We start from the raw sequence: 16507 nt of genomic DNA, 5'->3' as shown, positions 1-16507 counted from the left end.
CTAATAGTTGTTTTTGATGCATTAAAACAGAAGAGAATCGCTAATGTTTGTTTACCAAATGAAAGAATAGCTTTTAGCACCCGGGAAAATCAATGCAATACTGAAACATTTAGGTTAAGTTGGTTCAGAAAAAAACATTTATTGAAGTAATATTCGTAGTTGTAATGTTTTATTTCGTGTTTTCCTGTTTGATGATTACTGCTTCAGGAACTATTCAAAAAGACTACTTTGATGAAGAACTCTTATTGAAGCCTTTGGACAGTGGTCATGTGTACGCGTACTTCCAGTTCACCACTTTATGGGATATTGACCCCGACGAAACGTCCTGTGAGCTCTTGAATATTACTCGCCAGACCAACACCATTACTCTTTAAAGTTAAAACATTGCGAACAAATACTTGTGTGTGTGTTTCATGTGATTTCAGTTCACCACTGTCACTTGTTCCCTCGAGCGTTGGGGGAGATTGTTGGACGACACAATGTCCGGGAATTGCACATCAGCCTTACAGAAGGCCTGTGGCGGTACGAGAACTGGGGCTATCCAGTCCTTGATGCTGCTCCTGGTGCAGAGTTGTGGGCGTGGTTCAAGGACGGTTCAGAAAAGTTTGTATTAGTTTATTAGCTGCTTACTTTGTTTTAATAGTTTTCATAAAATACAATTGGATACTTTATACAAAAGAATTGATCCCAGGGTTAAGTGTATACACTTTCAAATCACAAACACATTCAACTGATTATTATTATTTTAATATTTTATATTAAAATACAATTCAATATGTCCTTCAAAGTTTTGTACATGTTATAAAAATCAAATATATTTTGGTAATTCACAGCTTTACATCACAAACACATCAATTCCTGACTTTATTTAAATATTTTATGTTAAAATACAACTGGATATGCAATAAGGAACAATCACCACTCTAACTGCTCTTCCCACCTTCTTGGCCTCTCTTGGGGGTCTTCTTCCTGTGTAGTTCAATAGGTAGTAAAAGTACTAGGGTGACATAGCCAGTAGTTGATCAGAACCCAGTAATTGATCAATGTGACAAAAAAGGTAAAATTTTAAGAGTTGGTGAACCTGGAAAGTGTCTATAAATATGTTATGTTATTGCTAGAAGGTTGGCTAACACAGTAAGAGTAGCACCATTGAAATCACAGCCGCCATTTTTGTGTGAGTTTGTATTTAATGTCTGCATGTCACATCATCAGCTTCAGAGGACATTTTGGACTAGTTGAGAGGTGAGTTACAGTTCATTATTAATCATTTGACATCCACCTTTAATTGTAATAATTTCAGAGTTATTCTCATAGTAACTCATTGATTACTATTCAGAGGTATAAGTATTATTGCTAAAAGTAATATTAGTTAGGCCTAACATTTGTTTTTTTTGGTGAACAACTATTAGACCTTGCAAACTGGAAATTTCCAGTGGTTGGTCAAAGTGATCATCTACTGGTTTTTTCCCTTTTTCTCTTGTTTACTGTTAAATCCTACATATGATAATTTTAAAACCCATACACTTTATGATTATAATTCAGGATAAATTAAATCTTTACATGTTCCAATAGTTGATCACAGTGATCAACTACTAGTTTAGTTTGACCAACTACTAGTCATTTACTGGATAATAAAATGGTTATGCTAGGACTTGCTTACTACTTTATTGAACAAATAAACCCAGTTAAAAATACTAATGAGAGAACTACACAGAAGTCCATAAGATTTTGTAAGAATATGCAGCTTGTGCTATTATTATTTTCTCTGGACAAATAGGAATGTTACCTAACACTCCAGTTAAATGTTAGACTGAACTGTTGCTGAGTAAAATGTTGAAACAATAATTTTAATTATTGGGAAACATTTTTCTGGAACCACTTTCCCTTCATCATTTGTCTAAAGAATTTGTGTGAGTAAAGAGATTTGGGCAATACTTAAGAGCAGTACTCACAATGTGTATGGAATTAACACCAGAATGAAAGGATAGAGGAAACTGGAGATCCCACAAAAACTTACTGACTAGTGACCCTGCTGAGGATCAAACTTGATTTGCTTTAGTGGAAGGCAAGTATCTTCACCACTTAATCACAGTGGCCCCTTTCTCAAAAATTTGAAGATAATTTCTTAGTTTTTTTTTATTTTGACTAGTATGAGGAGTATTTTACGTAAAATAAGAAATATAGGTATTTTTATTTGTTGCAGGATCTGAAATGTTGACATTTCTTGCTGGGTAGACTGCAAAATGGAGGTAGCTATTAGAAAGCCAAAGAAAGAATTTTTCAAGTATTCGGAAGAAAATTTAAAAGCAGCAATAGATGCAGTCCAGTCGGGCAACAGCAGTATACGAAAAGCTGCAAAAGATTACGGTGTACCATTCAGCACACTAAACAACAAAGTTAAAGGTAAGGTTCCACTTCAGCGTAAGATGGGCTCAAGTTCAATTTTATCTGAAGCTGAAGAAAATTTATTAGTGTGCTGGATTCATGCATATGCAAAAAAGGGTTTTCCCATAAAGCGAATAACATTGTTTGAGACTGTTAGAGACATTGTGTTATCTGACCAAAGACCAACTCCATTTAAAGATGGACAACCAGGTATCAAATGGTTCAAATCGTTTTTGAAGCGTCATCCGACTTTATCCGAACGATATGCTGAAAGCATTAACACAGCCCGAGCAACAGTAACTGAAGAAAGTCTCAGGCAGTGGTTCCATGAACTGAAAGGCTTCTTGGAACAAGAAAATCATTTGGACATCTTAAACGACCCTAGCAGAATTTATAATGCTGACGAATCTGGTTTTGAGACTTGCCCTAAAACAGGCAAAGTTTTGGGACCAGTTTCTTTTGACAATCTCTACGAAGTAAAAAGTGGAAATGAAAAAGAAGCTATCACTGTAATGGCCAATTTTAATGCCGCTGGAAATACGGTTTCCCCCATGATTGTGTTCCCATTGCAAAAAATATCACGAGAGATTGCACAAAACCTGAACAGTGAGTGGGGTGTAGGAAGATCCAAGAAAGGCTGGATGACTGGAGCACTCTATTATGAGTATATTGCAAATATTTTCCTGCCATGGCTCAAGAAACGGAATGTTCAGTTTCCTGTTCTACTGTTAGTCGATGGACATAAATCTCACACAACTTACAAAGTTGCACAGTTTTGTGCTGACAATGGTATAATACAATTTGCATTATACCCAAATGCAACTCATGTGCTGCAACCAGCAGATGTTGCGATCTTCCGTCCCTTGAAAGCTGGATGGCGGAATGTTGTGTACTCTTGGAAACACAAAACTGGCAATAAAGTGGTCACGAAAGTTGTGTTTGGGCCATTGTTAGAAGCAGTTTTTACTGAAAGAGCGACTGTAGATACTGTAAAGAGTGGATTCAGGAAGTGTGGTATATTTCCATTTGACCCTGATGCAGTTGACTACAGCAAATGTATGTCAAGTAAATCAAGGAACTGTCCCCCTGTCACAACTAGGTCAAGCAATGACACGATCCAACCAGCATCATTTGGTGTAGAACATCTTTTGTATTTGGAAACATTGATGAAAAAGGGAAGAGCCGAAGAGTTTCGAGCAGCAGAAAAATCAGGTTGGGGAGGCGAGCCTCAAGCTTTGGAACTTTATGAAGTTTGGTGTAAAATTCGTTCAAAGTGTGTGAGTGTCCCATCAGCAAAGACTCCAAAAGAAGACAATCTTGCATCTAGTGATGAAGATTCACCTTCTGAAATAACTGTACAACTACCTGAGACTTCAGTAAGTGTGACTACTAATGTTGAAGAGGATAATTTGGATACCAGCAAATTGTTGGATGAGGGGCCTGTAGGTGATATTCTCCAGCCAGCTATTGATGAAATTTTTTCACCTCAGACTTGTAATAACGTTGTAGGAGAAATGTCAGGAATCACTGAAGAGAATCCATTAAATGCATGTTGTACATCAGCGTCTTCCATAAATACCGAAGGAACTCACAGCTCAGTAACACCTAAAATAAATAGGCCTTCCATGATAAGAAATGTGAAACAACAAATCAGCTCTTCATTTGCAGACCATATTTTGTGGCCCAGCGAATCACCTGTCAAAGTTGGAAGAAAAAGGGAACATTTGCCATATGCTACAACATCTAAAGAGTGGTTACAGTGGAATGAATCTAAGGAAAGAATTAAACAGGAAAAGGAAGCTGCCAAGAGGATGAGACTTGAAAAGCGCATAAATAAAGATACGAGCAAAAGTGTAGCCAAGCTAACTAAAAGATTGATATTCTCGACTAAGCCTCAAACTGATAAAACTGACAAATGCAAAAAGCTTGTTAGAAAGAAGAAACAAACACACACATCATCTGAATCTGATACTGAGGAATGGCATTCTAGTGGAGACAATATGGATGATGTTTCACTTGGAACTACATCAGAAAGTGACGAAAACAAAAATGACCAAATTAGCACCTCGGTTGACAGACTGAAGAATTTGAAGGAAGGAGACTTTGTGCTGGTGTCATTCCCTGGGTTAAAAAATTTGAAGTACAGATTTGTTTGCACCATCCAGAAAATAACTGATGGAGAATACATTGAAGTCATGGGGCTCAAAAGTAGTGATAAAGATAATACAGTGTTCAGAATAGATGAAGATGATGTCAGCTTTGTGAAGCACTACCAGATTTTAAATAAGTTACCAACTCCGAGAATCGTACCTATTGGAGACAGAATACGTTACAAGTTTGATAACCCAGTTGAAGTGAGCACAATCAATCCCTAATTTATTTGTAAGTCTATTGTGTACATTAACTGCTTGTATTATAGGCCTATGAATGACATTAATATTTTCTGAAGAAAGGTTAGGTAGTTACTGTAGTGCACATCAGTTTAATATATAAATACACACATATATATATATATATATATATATATATATATATAAATAATTATTAGTCTGTGCTTTATTGGTATGAGTTAATGTATACATAGACAGTGATCAACCACTAGATTCTTGCTGATCAATATATGGACTGCTGTGATCAACTACTGGTGCACCCTGGCAATTTTTATTTAAGGTAAAATATCCTAGGTAACTAATATTTTAAATGTGTGTGCATATAGTGGATTTTGTAGAGAAAACTTTGTTCTTTTACAGTAAAATTAGAAATTAAAGTTTTTGTTGAATCTTTACTGTGTATCATGAATTAAAATGGAATTTTCGTTTAAATGATCAACTACTGGCTATGTCACCCTATATCACGCATCCAAATTTTCCCTTTATCCTGTACACATTGATCCCTTGGTACATTATGCTTGCTGTTTCAATTTAGCACGTCGAAAGATTCTGGACATAACAAAAACTTGTGCTAAAACATTGAATTTTTATTGTAAGTTGAATACAAAAGAAAAAATTCAAAGACCGTACATAATTTGTGTTGTGATATTCTAGTCTTTGTTTAGAAAGAATCTTTTAACATAAATTAAAACAGGAAGAATCATGTACCACAGTATCAATGATCATGCCATCAGGATCAAGTGATAGATTTTTTACGCGATATGGAACATCACAGATTTGTTAATATTTATACATGGAGCCACGATTAGTTTACAGATTCATTGGGTAGCTGATTAGACTGATGTACATATGCATCTGCTTGATACTAATGATTGGCCTACGGTGCTCTCGACATGCCCCTGATGACCCGCAGCGAGTTACCGTAGCTCTCACAAGTGGTAAACATGGCTGATATTTTCGTATGCCGGTGGATTTTGTGGCGTTGCTTCCGTCTCACTCCACACTTTCATTCCTTCAATGCTCTATTCTCTTCTCACCAACTCTCACTGTCTCCAATAAGTTCAATTTCTTAGAGATGTTCCTGCGGGAATTACGATCGTGTGATGGTGGCGACCCAAAGATTTCTTACCAATCACATTCAACATGTCTGTGACAGCACGACAAAAATGGTGGACAGAACAGACTTTCTGATTGAAAATATTTCTTATTTCCATTGCCTTGTGTTATTGGAATATGTCTCAGAATATTGTTTGCAAAATATTGTCAAACTGGTGCATTGGTAATTTTATTATTATTGTATTTTTAAGGTTTTGTGTGTTAAATTTATCTGTAAAATTTTAAATGTGTTTACACACTATTTTTTACAATTGGATGTTAAATTTTAATTAAACACATTACTGTCACCAACATATTGTTATAGCTGAATTAATTAATTACAGTTTTTTTTTTAAATACTAATATTTACACTATTAATTAAATTGTAACAATTTAACTGTCTGCCCATAAATTAATTATTCATTAAAACCACAATGTACTCTCCACGTTGGAGCTCGGCTTGACAGTGGCTCGTCTCTTACCGCGCGCCTCAGTCCCACACACTGCCTCGCACTGCTCACTCTTCCGCTGTATCACTCACCAAAGGGCCACTCACCCTCTTCACTTCACCACCTTCGTAGGTCAGTCTCTCCTTTTATATACCCACCAAGTCCTGCCCTGGAAAAATTTTGTAGCCTTCCAAAGTGTCGCGTCATCGGGTTCCCCGACATAACACTCGAAGCTCCGAGAACAAAGGCGTCCTAGTTACGTCACTTCACACACACGGGGTTCTGGGAACTTGCCAAACCCTCGAGAGACACAGAGGATTCTTCGGGCTCAGGGGTAAAGTGCTGGGGAAGGGGGAAGGGGATAGCGAGGCCCCACTGGTTATCGGATTACTGTGCAGGTGTAATAAGGGGTTGGTCGCTAATTGCATCAGCCCTCCTGCAGGCTAGCATGCGAGCTGCTGGCAAGCCTTGGGGATCGTCCATTAATCACGTGAGGCTCTAAAGGGGGGGGGGGGGGGGGGTTTCGGGAAAAATCACGAAATATCACAAGGGGGGAGGGGGGGTGTAGAGAGATATCACGTGTATTTATTTTTTCGTGCGATTTCTACTAAACCGAAAAGCGACTCGTGACCTTGACTCGCCGTAGCCAGGCAACAATATCCCCGCCCGCCGCAACATGAACCACCCGGCTCGGCTTGCCAGTCGCCAGTAAGACTGTGATTTTGGCACCGAATACATACGTAAATCACATATAAGCCTTTCCTTTATTATTTTTATGCCAGTGAGAATAAACCTGCAACCTTAATGTGTGTCTGGCCTTTTTTATCACTTTGCTTAATTTTCCAGAATTAAATTAGATTATACCTATATTTAAAGATAATATTCTTAAATTTTTAAAAAATATTATGTACCAAAAAAATACACGTGTTTTATTGGGGGGGTAGTCTGAAACCTCACCACAAATCACTAGGGGGGAGGGGGGGTTAAAAATTTGCTAAAAAAAAACATCACGTGATTAATGGACGACCCCTTGTCACTAGCTTTCATAACACTATCCATTACTAGTAACTCACCGCAAACTGAGACTTCGCGATTTTCCATTTTTAGTAACAAGCTGAAAACAATTAAAATTACTCTAAGGCTACTTATTAAATAAATATTGAATTTATTATCGCAAAGTTTATGTGTGTGCTTGGAACTACTTTATAACTTCAAAAAAATAAATGCTGAAGTCCAGGGAAATGTGTCGAACACAGCTCGAAGGCCTGGTAAATAAAATACGTTAAAATTTACTAAACCAACTTGATAAATTAATTTTTACAGCAACCATGTTCCAGTTAATTTGTCGACTTGCAATATTTGGATCGCCATTCCGCCGAGTCAAGAAGGGGCTTAGGATGCGATGGTAAATGTCAAGACGTTAACGTGGAAACCTCCTTACTGCGTGCAAAACCAAAATTGCACACACCAGTATGCACAAGGAGTGCCATTAAAAAAGCCATGCACTCCAATTAGCGCACAAATCTTTGAAAAATGCTGTCGTCTCCAACCACAAACACCTCAGGCCTCTTGAGCGCAGTTTTACAAACGTAACATGCGGCATCACGTAATCACATAACACACTCGCGTAGCCCCCGTAAAACGCGGAGCGCTGTGCCTCGACCCTTCACGGCGGCTGCCAACAGGTGACTCCCTTCCAACTGCCACCCCCACTCTCCGAGTACACTCGGCCAGCGCCAGAACACACCAATTACCCTCCAAAGCAAACACGTAAAAAATTAGGTTCCAGCACACCTCTTAAAAATAACCTCCCTAAAATGAAGTAGCTATACTAAAAAAATATTAAACTATAAAATACCTTAAAAATATATATAAAATACTAAATAACAGTTTTATTTGTGTAATGTGAATGTTCTCAAACTTTCTAGTCTTTCAGGCAGTGCCAACTTAACACTCATTTCCATTATAAGTTTTCCTAAAACATTAGCCATTTATCAAAAAATAATAATTGTAAAGTATTTCTACAACCAAATAAAATTGTAAATTAAAATCAGGGCCATTTTAAGACAGTTATAACAAGCTAAAACATAGCTGGCAGGGAATTTGGAATTTATGGGGGTAAAAAATGAAATAGTCAGGGGGAAAAAAAATCTTGTCAGTAAATTTAAATGAAAAGACAAACTCTAATTTTGTGTCACTAACGCATCAACTGTGTCATGCAAATGTTTGTTGTAATTCTGGTGTGCCCATGTATTTTTGAGCATGCAAGGCTTAATTCCATCCATTATGTTGCCTCCGAGTGCACTTTGTGCATAGTTTCAAGGCATTTTGTTACAGTGTCAACTGTTTTGTCATTTTCTGTAAATCTATTGCAAGTTTTTGGTCAGCAGCGAAGACTATAAATATTACCTGGAGAAGTCAGGCATATTTTTACTGTGTTGACTGTTTTGTTATTTTCTTAAAATATATTTCAGGTTTTTGGCCAATGAAGTTTATGAAATACCTGGACAAGTCAGGCCATTTTTTTACTATGTCAATTGTTTTGTTATTTTCTTGAAATATTTAGCAGATTTTTGGTCAGTGAAGTTTATAAAATACCTGGAGAAGTCAGGCTTTTTATTACTACGTCGACTGTATAATTATTGCTGGTGTTGGTCGTTGGAGTGTATTAAAGAGCTGGAGGAGTCTGGGAGCAGTCGGAGGTGGCGAGGGGAGGCGGTGTGTGAGGTTCGCTTGCCGTCGGTCCCCCTCCCCAGCGTGGACGCGCAGTGGAAGGGGCTCTCCAACTCGCTGTCCGGCCTGCTGTGCGCGTCGCTCAACTTCGTGGACGCCGCCAACAGCCTGAGCCCCGAGCTGTCGCTGCGGCCGGCGGGCGTCGTCGCTCGCGGTGGCGCCAACTCGTCCCTGCTGCGCTACGCCGCGCTGCCGCGGGAGATTGTGTGCACGGAGAACCTCACCCCGTGGAAGAAGCTCCTGCCGTGCGATTCCAGGGTACGGCAGTTTGAAGGGTGGGGGCAAGTGCAGAGTCCCACGTACAGGGAAACTCTGGAAAACATGGAAAAATTCCAACTAAACGTAAAAAAAATAATAAGGAAATCGACAAAATGTTGAGATACAAAACAGGATTCGTAACTTTGAATGCTTGTGTGTTCTTCTAATGTATTCAAAGTTATAACCAGTCTGCAATTTGGGAACTGATTCATATGTACTAGTTGAAAACCCAGTTTTTTTTCATCATTAATCAGACTCTAGAAAAACAATCAACGAAACAACTGTGTGTTGGTTTAATGATTTTGAAGCATGATCAAATGTCGATAGTCATTAACCCGGTCACGATAATGTATTGCTTCAAGTTAAGTGGTCTTATATTGCATACTGGCAGCGTTCGTTGCACAGCGTTAATGGAAATTATGACATTGCAAGGTTTTTAATGTGTTGGAAAAGAGTTCACATTTATCTGGAATAACTGGAAACAAAGGCAATCCGGACAATCAAAAATCCTGATCATTTAATATGGGTACTAAGCAACTCAAAATCCTTAAATAAGCAAACTTACCCTTTACTACGATAAAAGACTATGTTTTGTAATTATATTGCATAGCATAAATGCCCTATATTTTTTACAAGTAATTAAAAAATTAGGGATGTGCGAAAGTGACTTTATCCACACGAAATGAAACTGAAAGAAAATTTATCAAGTTTCGCGAAAGTGAAACGAAAATGAATTTTTCTATGAGATAAATATATTCTTAACGAAAGTTAAGCGAAATTTTTTAATTAACAAAGAAAAAAAGTGCCCCAAAATTTGCTCTTCAGTAATAAATTCTATTACATAAATCATTTTGGTACCTTTTGATGTATATATAAATATTACTATTTAATAAAATCAACATCCGCCCTAGACCACACAACATAGCCCCATGTCACTCGTAAATTTCAAGAATCAATCCAGATCTTTCAGCGCACAGACTATTTCCTTTACAGTCGTAATGTCGCAGTCTATGATAATATATTTATCACGTGCATGGTACTGATGAAAAAATACGTGAATACTGCGGAACGGCCGCCATCTTGCACCACTGTCACACATGGCTAGCTCAGGAAGCTGTAAACTAGGCAATGGACATGGTCAAAACAAAACATAACAAATGGTTGCTGCCAAGTGGTCATTACATGCAGTGACTTGTTGACCTTTTTGTCTAATTGGCTGTATATTATGAGGATTTTATATGCCAGTCAGAGTATGTAAAATTTAAATAAAGCAGACGACAATGTTTTTGTTTGGCTGTGCGCGAATAAAAGTAGGTACGTTCTTTGTTTATGTGTATACGGTAAATACTAAATAGTGTACTAACAGTTCTGGAATGTATGTTTTACGAATATAGTACCTACACTACTGTTTGAAAGCAAATGAATCAGGTAATTTTTCAAATATTGCATGATTTTGTTTTGATACCTAGGCCTACCGTAATCACGGTTGAATTTTGTTTACTTTATCTGCCATGTTTGTTCAAATTATGATTTTACCGTATTTTCATTAACGTGAGTTTTTTTCATCACCACGTAAATTAATCTTAATGGAAATCTTTTTTCTAATTAATGTCTTTATATGATTTGCATATGTTATTACATTATTAGTAATAACAAGCAAATCATATTAAGACATTACAGTAGAATCTCAGTGCTAAGTACTTACAGGTACCTCAAGTTTTTGTACTTAGCACTGAAACATGCATACATATCTTTACAAAGAGAAAAAAATATATAAAAAAATAGCTACAGGAGAGCCGCAATGCCATATGTATTCGCAACTGCGACTTGCTTTTTTCCCCGTGTCTAGTTCTCTCAGTATATCCACTTTTTCCTTAAGCGTGAATTGCTTTCGTTTCTTTTTATCTCCAGGATCATTCATATTGTAGCACAAATACAATGCGGTGTTTAAATAACGTAACCTGAAAATAAACTCAACAATAACAATAAACAATCCCGGCACAGACATCAAACAGTATTTTTAGCGTAGCACTTTTGTCTAAATAATTAATACTTCTCTCAAACCTCCGTCTTTCGATGTATCGAATGGTGTTGTGTTGCTCACGTCGCATACTACGTACGGTATAATCTATGGTTGTGCGCGCAACTGTTTGTTAACTTTGTTTTGAGAATTTAGAGGTTAGAAAATACGTTGCGTTGGTATTTGTGTATCTTTGTTGAGTCGAGCAGATCGAGTGCGACAGTTCACAGAGACTGTAATCTGTGGTCAGTCTGGATAGTGAATTACAGCATGATGTAAATTTGCAGGTTACCGAACATTTAACTATGGAGGTGGATAATAGTAGTTTAACTAAGAGGAAATTGCTAACTGAGGAAGTTACTGAGGTTGATAGACAAGCTAAAGCTCATAAGATTGCAGATCCACAGCAACACAGTTCTCCTAATAACAGGTATGTTCATCGTTCAGAGTGTCGTTACCCCATTAACCATCCTGGCCCATATATTGTCCTGATAGAATCAATGCAACATAATATAGGTAACTTACACCCTTTGACCATTGGCAAAAAACTTCATCCTAACCCTCATATTGTCCAAATTCAGCGCTCGGGGCCTAACAGGCTGAAGATTACCTTCGCTACCCTACAGGCAGCGAACCAATTTGTTACCTCAGATCAAGTCAAGTCGCTTCAGGTTAAATGTCTTATTCCCCAAGGTCTAATCCAGCGGGAGGGATTGATCTATGGCATCCCTTTGGACGTGGCTATCGACGATCTGCTAGAGGGTATCGAGTCCCCTCAACGCGTCATACATCTTGAGCGGTTGACTAAATATATAGCTCCAGATACCCGGGTGCCCATTAAACTAGTTAAAGTGACGTTTGAGGGACAAACTCTTCCCGAATATATTGCCATCTTTAAAGAGCGTTTCATCGTCAAACCTCGTGTTCAGTCAGTCCTTCAATGCCATCGATGTCATCGTTTTGGTCACTCGATCAAGTTATGTCGATCTAAGGCTCTATCATGTGCAATTTGCTCTCAGGAGCACTCCTTGGATACATGTCCCCATAACGATTCTCCATTATGTGTCAACTGCCGGGGTAACCACCCCTCCACGGACAAGGTTAAGTGCCCTGCTTGGGAATTTGAGAGGGAGATAAAACGGGTCATGGCCTACAATAATCTCTCATATTCGGATGCGAGACAGCAGGTACAGCGCGCTACTGGTCGGATATACCCATTACCTAAAGATCGTATGGATCCCCACCACTTGCCGAGACTCACCAGCTTCCCCCCTCTGACGCAGCCTTCACCTATCGGTCCACAACACATTCCCATTTCTGATCACTCTTACGCACAGGCTATTCACTCCGACTCCCTGCATCCACCCCTTCGACCGGATGGGTACAGGGTTTGCTATAAAGCAGTACCACCGATCACGGATGTCACAAGTCAGAATTCTTTCAATCTTCAACATTATTATTCTCAGTTTCGGCCCTACACGCCTGACATCACCAATGGTGTGGCACTGCCGGGGCCTCCCGACGGAGGACTGTCCTCTTCTCCCCCTATGATGCATACGCGTAATCCTTCACAGGATGCCCTACAGGACACTTCCTCTTCTGACGTAGCTCCACCTCCACACTCCACACGATTAAGGCTTAACATGGAAAAACTTAAGTCATTGGTCGATACCATTGAAATTATGATAGCTACAGCTAAAAAGGAAACTGATTACGCCTTCGACAAAGAAAGCCTCATCGCGGCTTTTGTCCAGGTGCTCGTTTAACAATGCTTCTCAGACACCCCTTCTTGCTTCTTCAGTGGAATGTGCAATCTCTTTCGGCTAATAGGTTCCCCCTGCTCCATTTTCTCTCTACAGTCTCATGTGATGCAGTTCTTCTTACAGAAACTCTCTTAACTTCAGGACATCATGTTACTTTTCCCGGCTATAACTTATACCTCTCGAAAAAGCTGGATAGGGGTACGGCAATTCTGGTCTCTCGAAGACATCCCAGCACGGAAATTAACGTGTCCTACCCTCCCTCTATGCAACGCGTAGATGCTATCGCTATCAGGCTCCTCCTTGATGATGTTCCACTCACCATTGTCTCGATTTATGTCCACCCCCGATCTTCGTATACATCTCAAGATTGGGAAGACTTTTTTCAACAATTCGATGGTGCTGTGTTCATTGGGGGTGATTTTAATGCCCATCATATCTACTGGGGCAACAAATCTAATGATGCAGCTGGGATCAATCTTCTTGACTATTTACATACGTCTCCTTATATTCTGTTAAATGGTACACAACACACCTGGATGGGTCCTCCTACTGCGTCATCTACTGCAATCGATCTCTCTTTCATAACGTCTAATCTGGCTGGCAACTTTAAATGGGAGGTTCTTTCGGACAACTGGGGCAGTGACCACTTCCCTATTCTTATCACCACGTCACAGCCCACTACCTCAAGGCACTCAGAAGCACACTGGTATTATACTTTTCTTACATCACGGGCCGATTGGACTTTGTTTTCTTCGTGGCTGGAATCTCGGACCGCAGCTACGTTCTGCTCTTCCAATGATGACCTCCTTCGCTTATACTCTAGCTTCTATAATAACCTCTTCCAAGCAGCTCGTGCATCTATGCCATTCCGGTTAAAGGGTCCTGTACATAAACAAAGTAAGGCTCCCTGGTGGGATGAACACTGTGCCAGTGCCAATCGGCAGCGCTTAAACGCCCTACGAACGTACAAAACACGGTCTACTTTGGATAACTTTATACTTCTTAAGAAATCTCAAGCATTTGCTAAATTAACCTGGAAAAAGCGTAAACAAGCTCACTGGCAATCTTACTGTGAATCTTTTTCACGTTCTACCTCTCTGAAAACGTTATGGCGACAATTCAATACTTTTAGACATAGTCTCACATCCACGGCCTGGGCATCTCTGCCTCCCCATTTACTCCATGACTTCATGTCACTGGTCGCTCCTCCTACAGTTTCCCCTCCGCCTTTCCTCGCTGACGTTCCTCCGGTTCGCCCCGCGTCAAAGGATAAGGTCTGTACCTCGCTCCTACAAGACTTTTCTTTTTCAGAATTCTCTCAATGTGTCCAGACAACACCTGATTCTGCACCCGGACCGGACTTGGTTACTTATAGTATGATCCGTCATCTTCCTGTCAATGCGCAGTCCTTCTTATTGCACATTTTTAACCTCATTCTACGGCTTGGCATTATTCCACCTAGCTGGCACGAATTCTACATCCTTCCGATACTTAAACCAGGCAAGTCTCCTCTTGAGGCCACCTCCTATCGACCTATCGCTCTCCGTTCGTGCTTGGCTAAATTGTTTGAGAAGTTACTCAAAAATAGGTTGGTGTGGTGGTTCGAATATTATAACCTCCTTCGTCCAGAACAATTTGGCTTTCGTTCTGGTATGGGCACTGAAGATGCAATCTGCTCCCTTTACTCCCAAATTCGTTTAGCCTTTCAACGTAAAGAGATATTCTCTGCCATATTTATGGACATATCTGCAGCTTTTGATAATGTCCAACTTCCTATCCTGTATTCGAAACTATGCAAATTAGGACTTCCTCGTCAGATTATCAGGATCCTTTCTGCCTTACTCTCTTCTCGTACTTATACACCGCGGATGGTACGGCCTGCACCTTACACCCGACAGGTGTCCCAAGGATTAGTGCAAGGAAGCTCTCTTAGCCCTCTTCTCTTCCTTCTCTATACTCAGGACCTTATGTTTCACATTGGAACTTCGGCTAAATTAACTGCGTACGCCGATGATGTGGTGTTGTGGTATCGTGGTTCTACTATTCTTGACACTAGTACTACTCTTTCAGCTGCCCTCACTCAGGCTCAAAGTTGGTTGGGAACGCATGGATTCAGTCTGTCCTTATCGAAAACGAAGATAATACACTTTACACGAAAACGGGTTACGACGCCTGCTCATGCTATTTCATTGGATGGTGTTCCCTTACCTATAGTCACGTGCATCAAATACCTTGGTGTTTTCTTAGATCAACGGATGCTCGGTATCGCTCACATTAATTATGTCATTGATAAATGCTCTCGTCGGTTACACCTCCTTAAGGCTCTAGCTGGGAAAACTTGGGGGGCTGATGTCCGTAGTCTTCGCTCGTTTTACATTTCTACTATCCGACCGAACCTTCTCTACGGTAGCCAGGTCTTAATGTACGCGTCCACTTCTCAGTTGCAAAGGTTGGAAACACTTCAGAATACTGCTATGCGAATCATCCTAGGTGCGTTTAAATCCACACCTATCATGTATATGTACATTGAACTAGGCCTTATTCCATTATCCTTATATCGCCGTATGCTATATGCCCGCCATTGGGTTCACCTTCGTATCGTAAGGCTGCCAGGTTTACGACGGGCTATGGACGCCCTATATGACATCCCCACTCCAGTTCTTACAGCTGCTCGATCCATTGATCCTGGACCGTATGGCTATAAATACTGCTACTCGTTTGATGTTCTTACTTATGTCCCCTTGGTTCGTATAGAGGGTCGTAAAGACAAACCCCCCGCGGTGCTTCGGCAAATATACTTGGACCTTCTAGCTTCCTACCCCTCTGCCTCTCGCATATATACGGACGGCTCTAAACGTCAGGATGGTGTGGGTGCAGCATGGTTTGACTCCTCGCACGGTCGATCTGGACTTTACAGGCTTCCTGAATACACTTCCATCTACTATGCCGAAGCGTATGCAATGCTTATGGCCTTACAATATATTCTGTCGCACGTGGTTCCCATTCCCTTGATTGTTTCCGATTCTGCCAGCGTTCTCACGTCCCTCTGCTCATCTCATCAGACCTCCGACTTGCTTCTCTTACGTATTAAACACCTCTGCCTTCAAATTGAACCACATTCGGGCCCTGTTACATTCCTTTGGGTTCCCAGCCATGTGGGCTTGGGGGGAAATGAAACTGTAGATAAGATGGCTAATTTAGCCATATCCACCGGTCACCTAGTACAACCCGCCTCGTACCAGCCTCTGCTCCCTCTCGTGAAGAGATACTTCAAGGAGATTGTGTTCCAGGATTGGATTGCTTATGCCCACACGCATTCATCACTCTACCCTTCTCTCCATCCCTCTACGGTTCCAGTTTACAAAACTCATCCCCCATATGCTTCTCGCCGTCAGGCGGTCATGTCCTTCCGTC

The 16507-nt window shown here is 40.1% G+C and overlaps 1 protein-coding gene across 3 annotated transcripts in view; it reads left to right on the top strand.

The window, feature by feature from the left end:
- Positions 1–10: 10 nt before the first annotated feature.
- LOC134540849 (GPI transamidase component PIG-T) overlaps positions 11–16507 on the top strand; it is a 71541-nt gene continuing 55044 nt past the window's right edge. Inside the window, exons 1-3 of one of the 3 annotated variants that reach the window (XM_063383845.1) lie at positions 11–327; positions 426–603; positions 9076–9310. In XM_063383845.1, coding sequence (XP_063239915.1) covers positions 165–327; positions 426–603; positions 9076–9310 — 576 coding nt within the window. In that variant the 5' untranslated portion in view covers positions 11–164. Of the gene's footprint in view, positions 328–425; positions 604–1150; positions 1243–2203; positions 4940–9075; positions 9311–16507 lie in introns of those variants that run through there. The other 2 variants (XM_063383846.1, XM_063383843.1) reach the window with 2 other exon arrangements.

This window comes from Bacillus rossius, chromosome 17, assembly GCF_032445375.1.
Source record: "Bacillus rossius redtenbacheri isolate Brsri chromosome 17, Brsri_v3, whole genome shotgun sequence".
Taxonomy (NCBI): Eukaryota; Metazoa; Arthropoda; class Insecta; order Phasmatodea; family Bacillidae; genus Bacillus; species Bacillus rossius.
The sequence above is the reverse complement of the archived record's forward strand: the minus strand, read 5'-3'. Positions and strand labels throughout refer to the sequence as shown.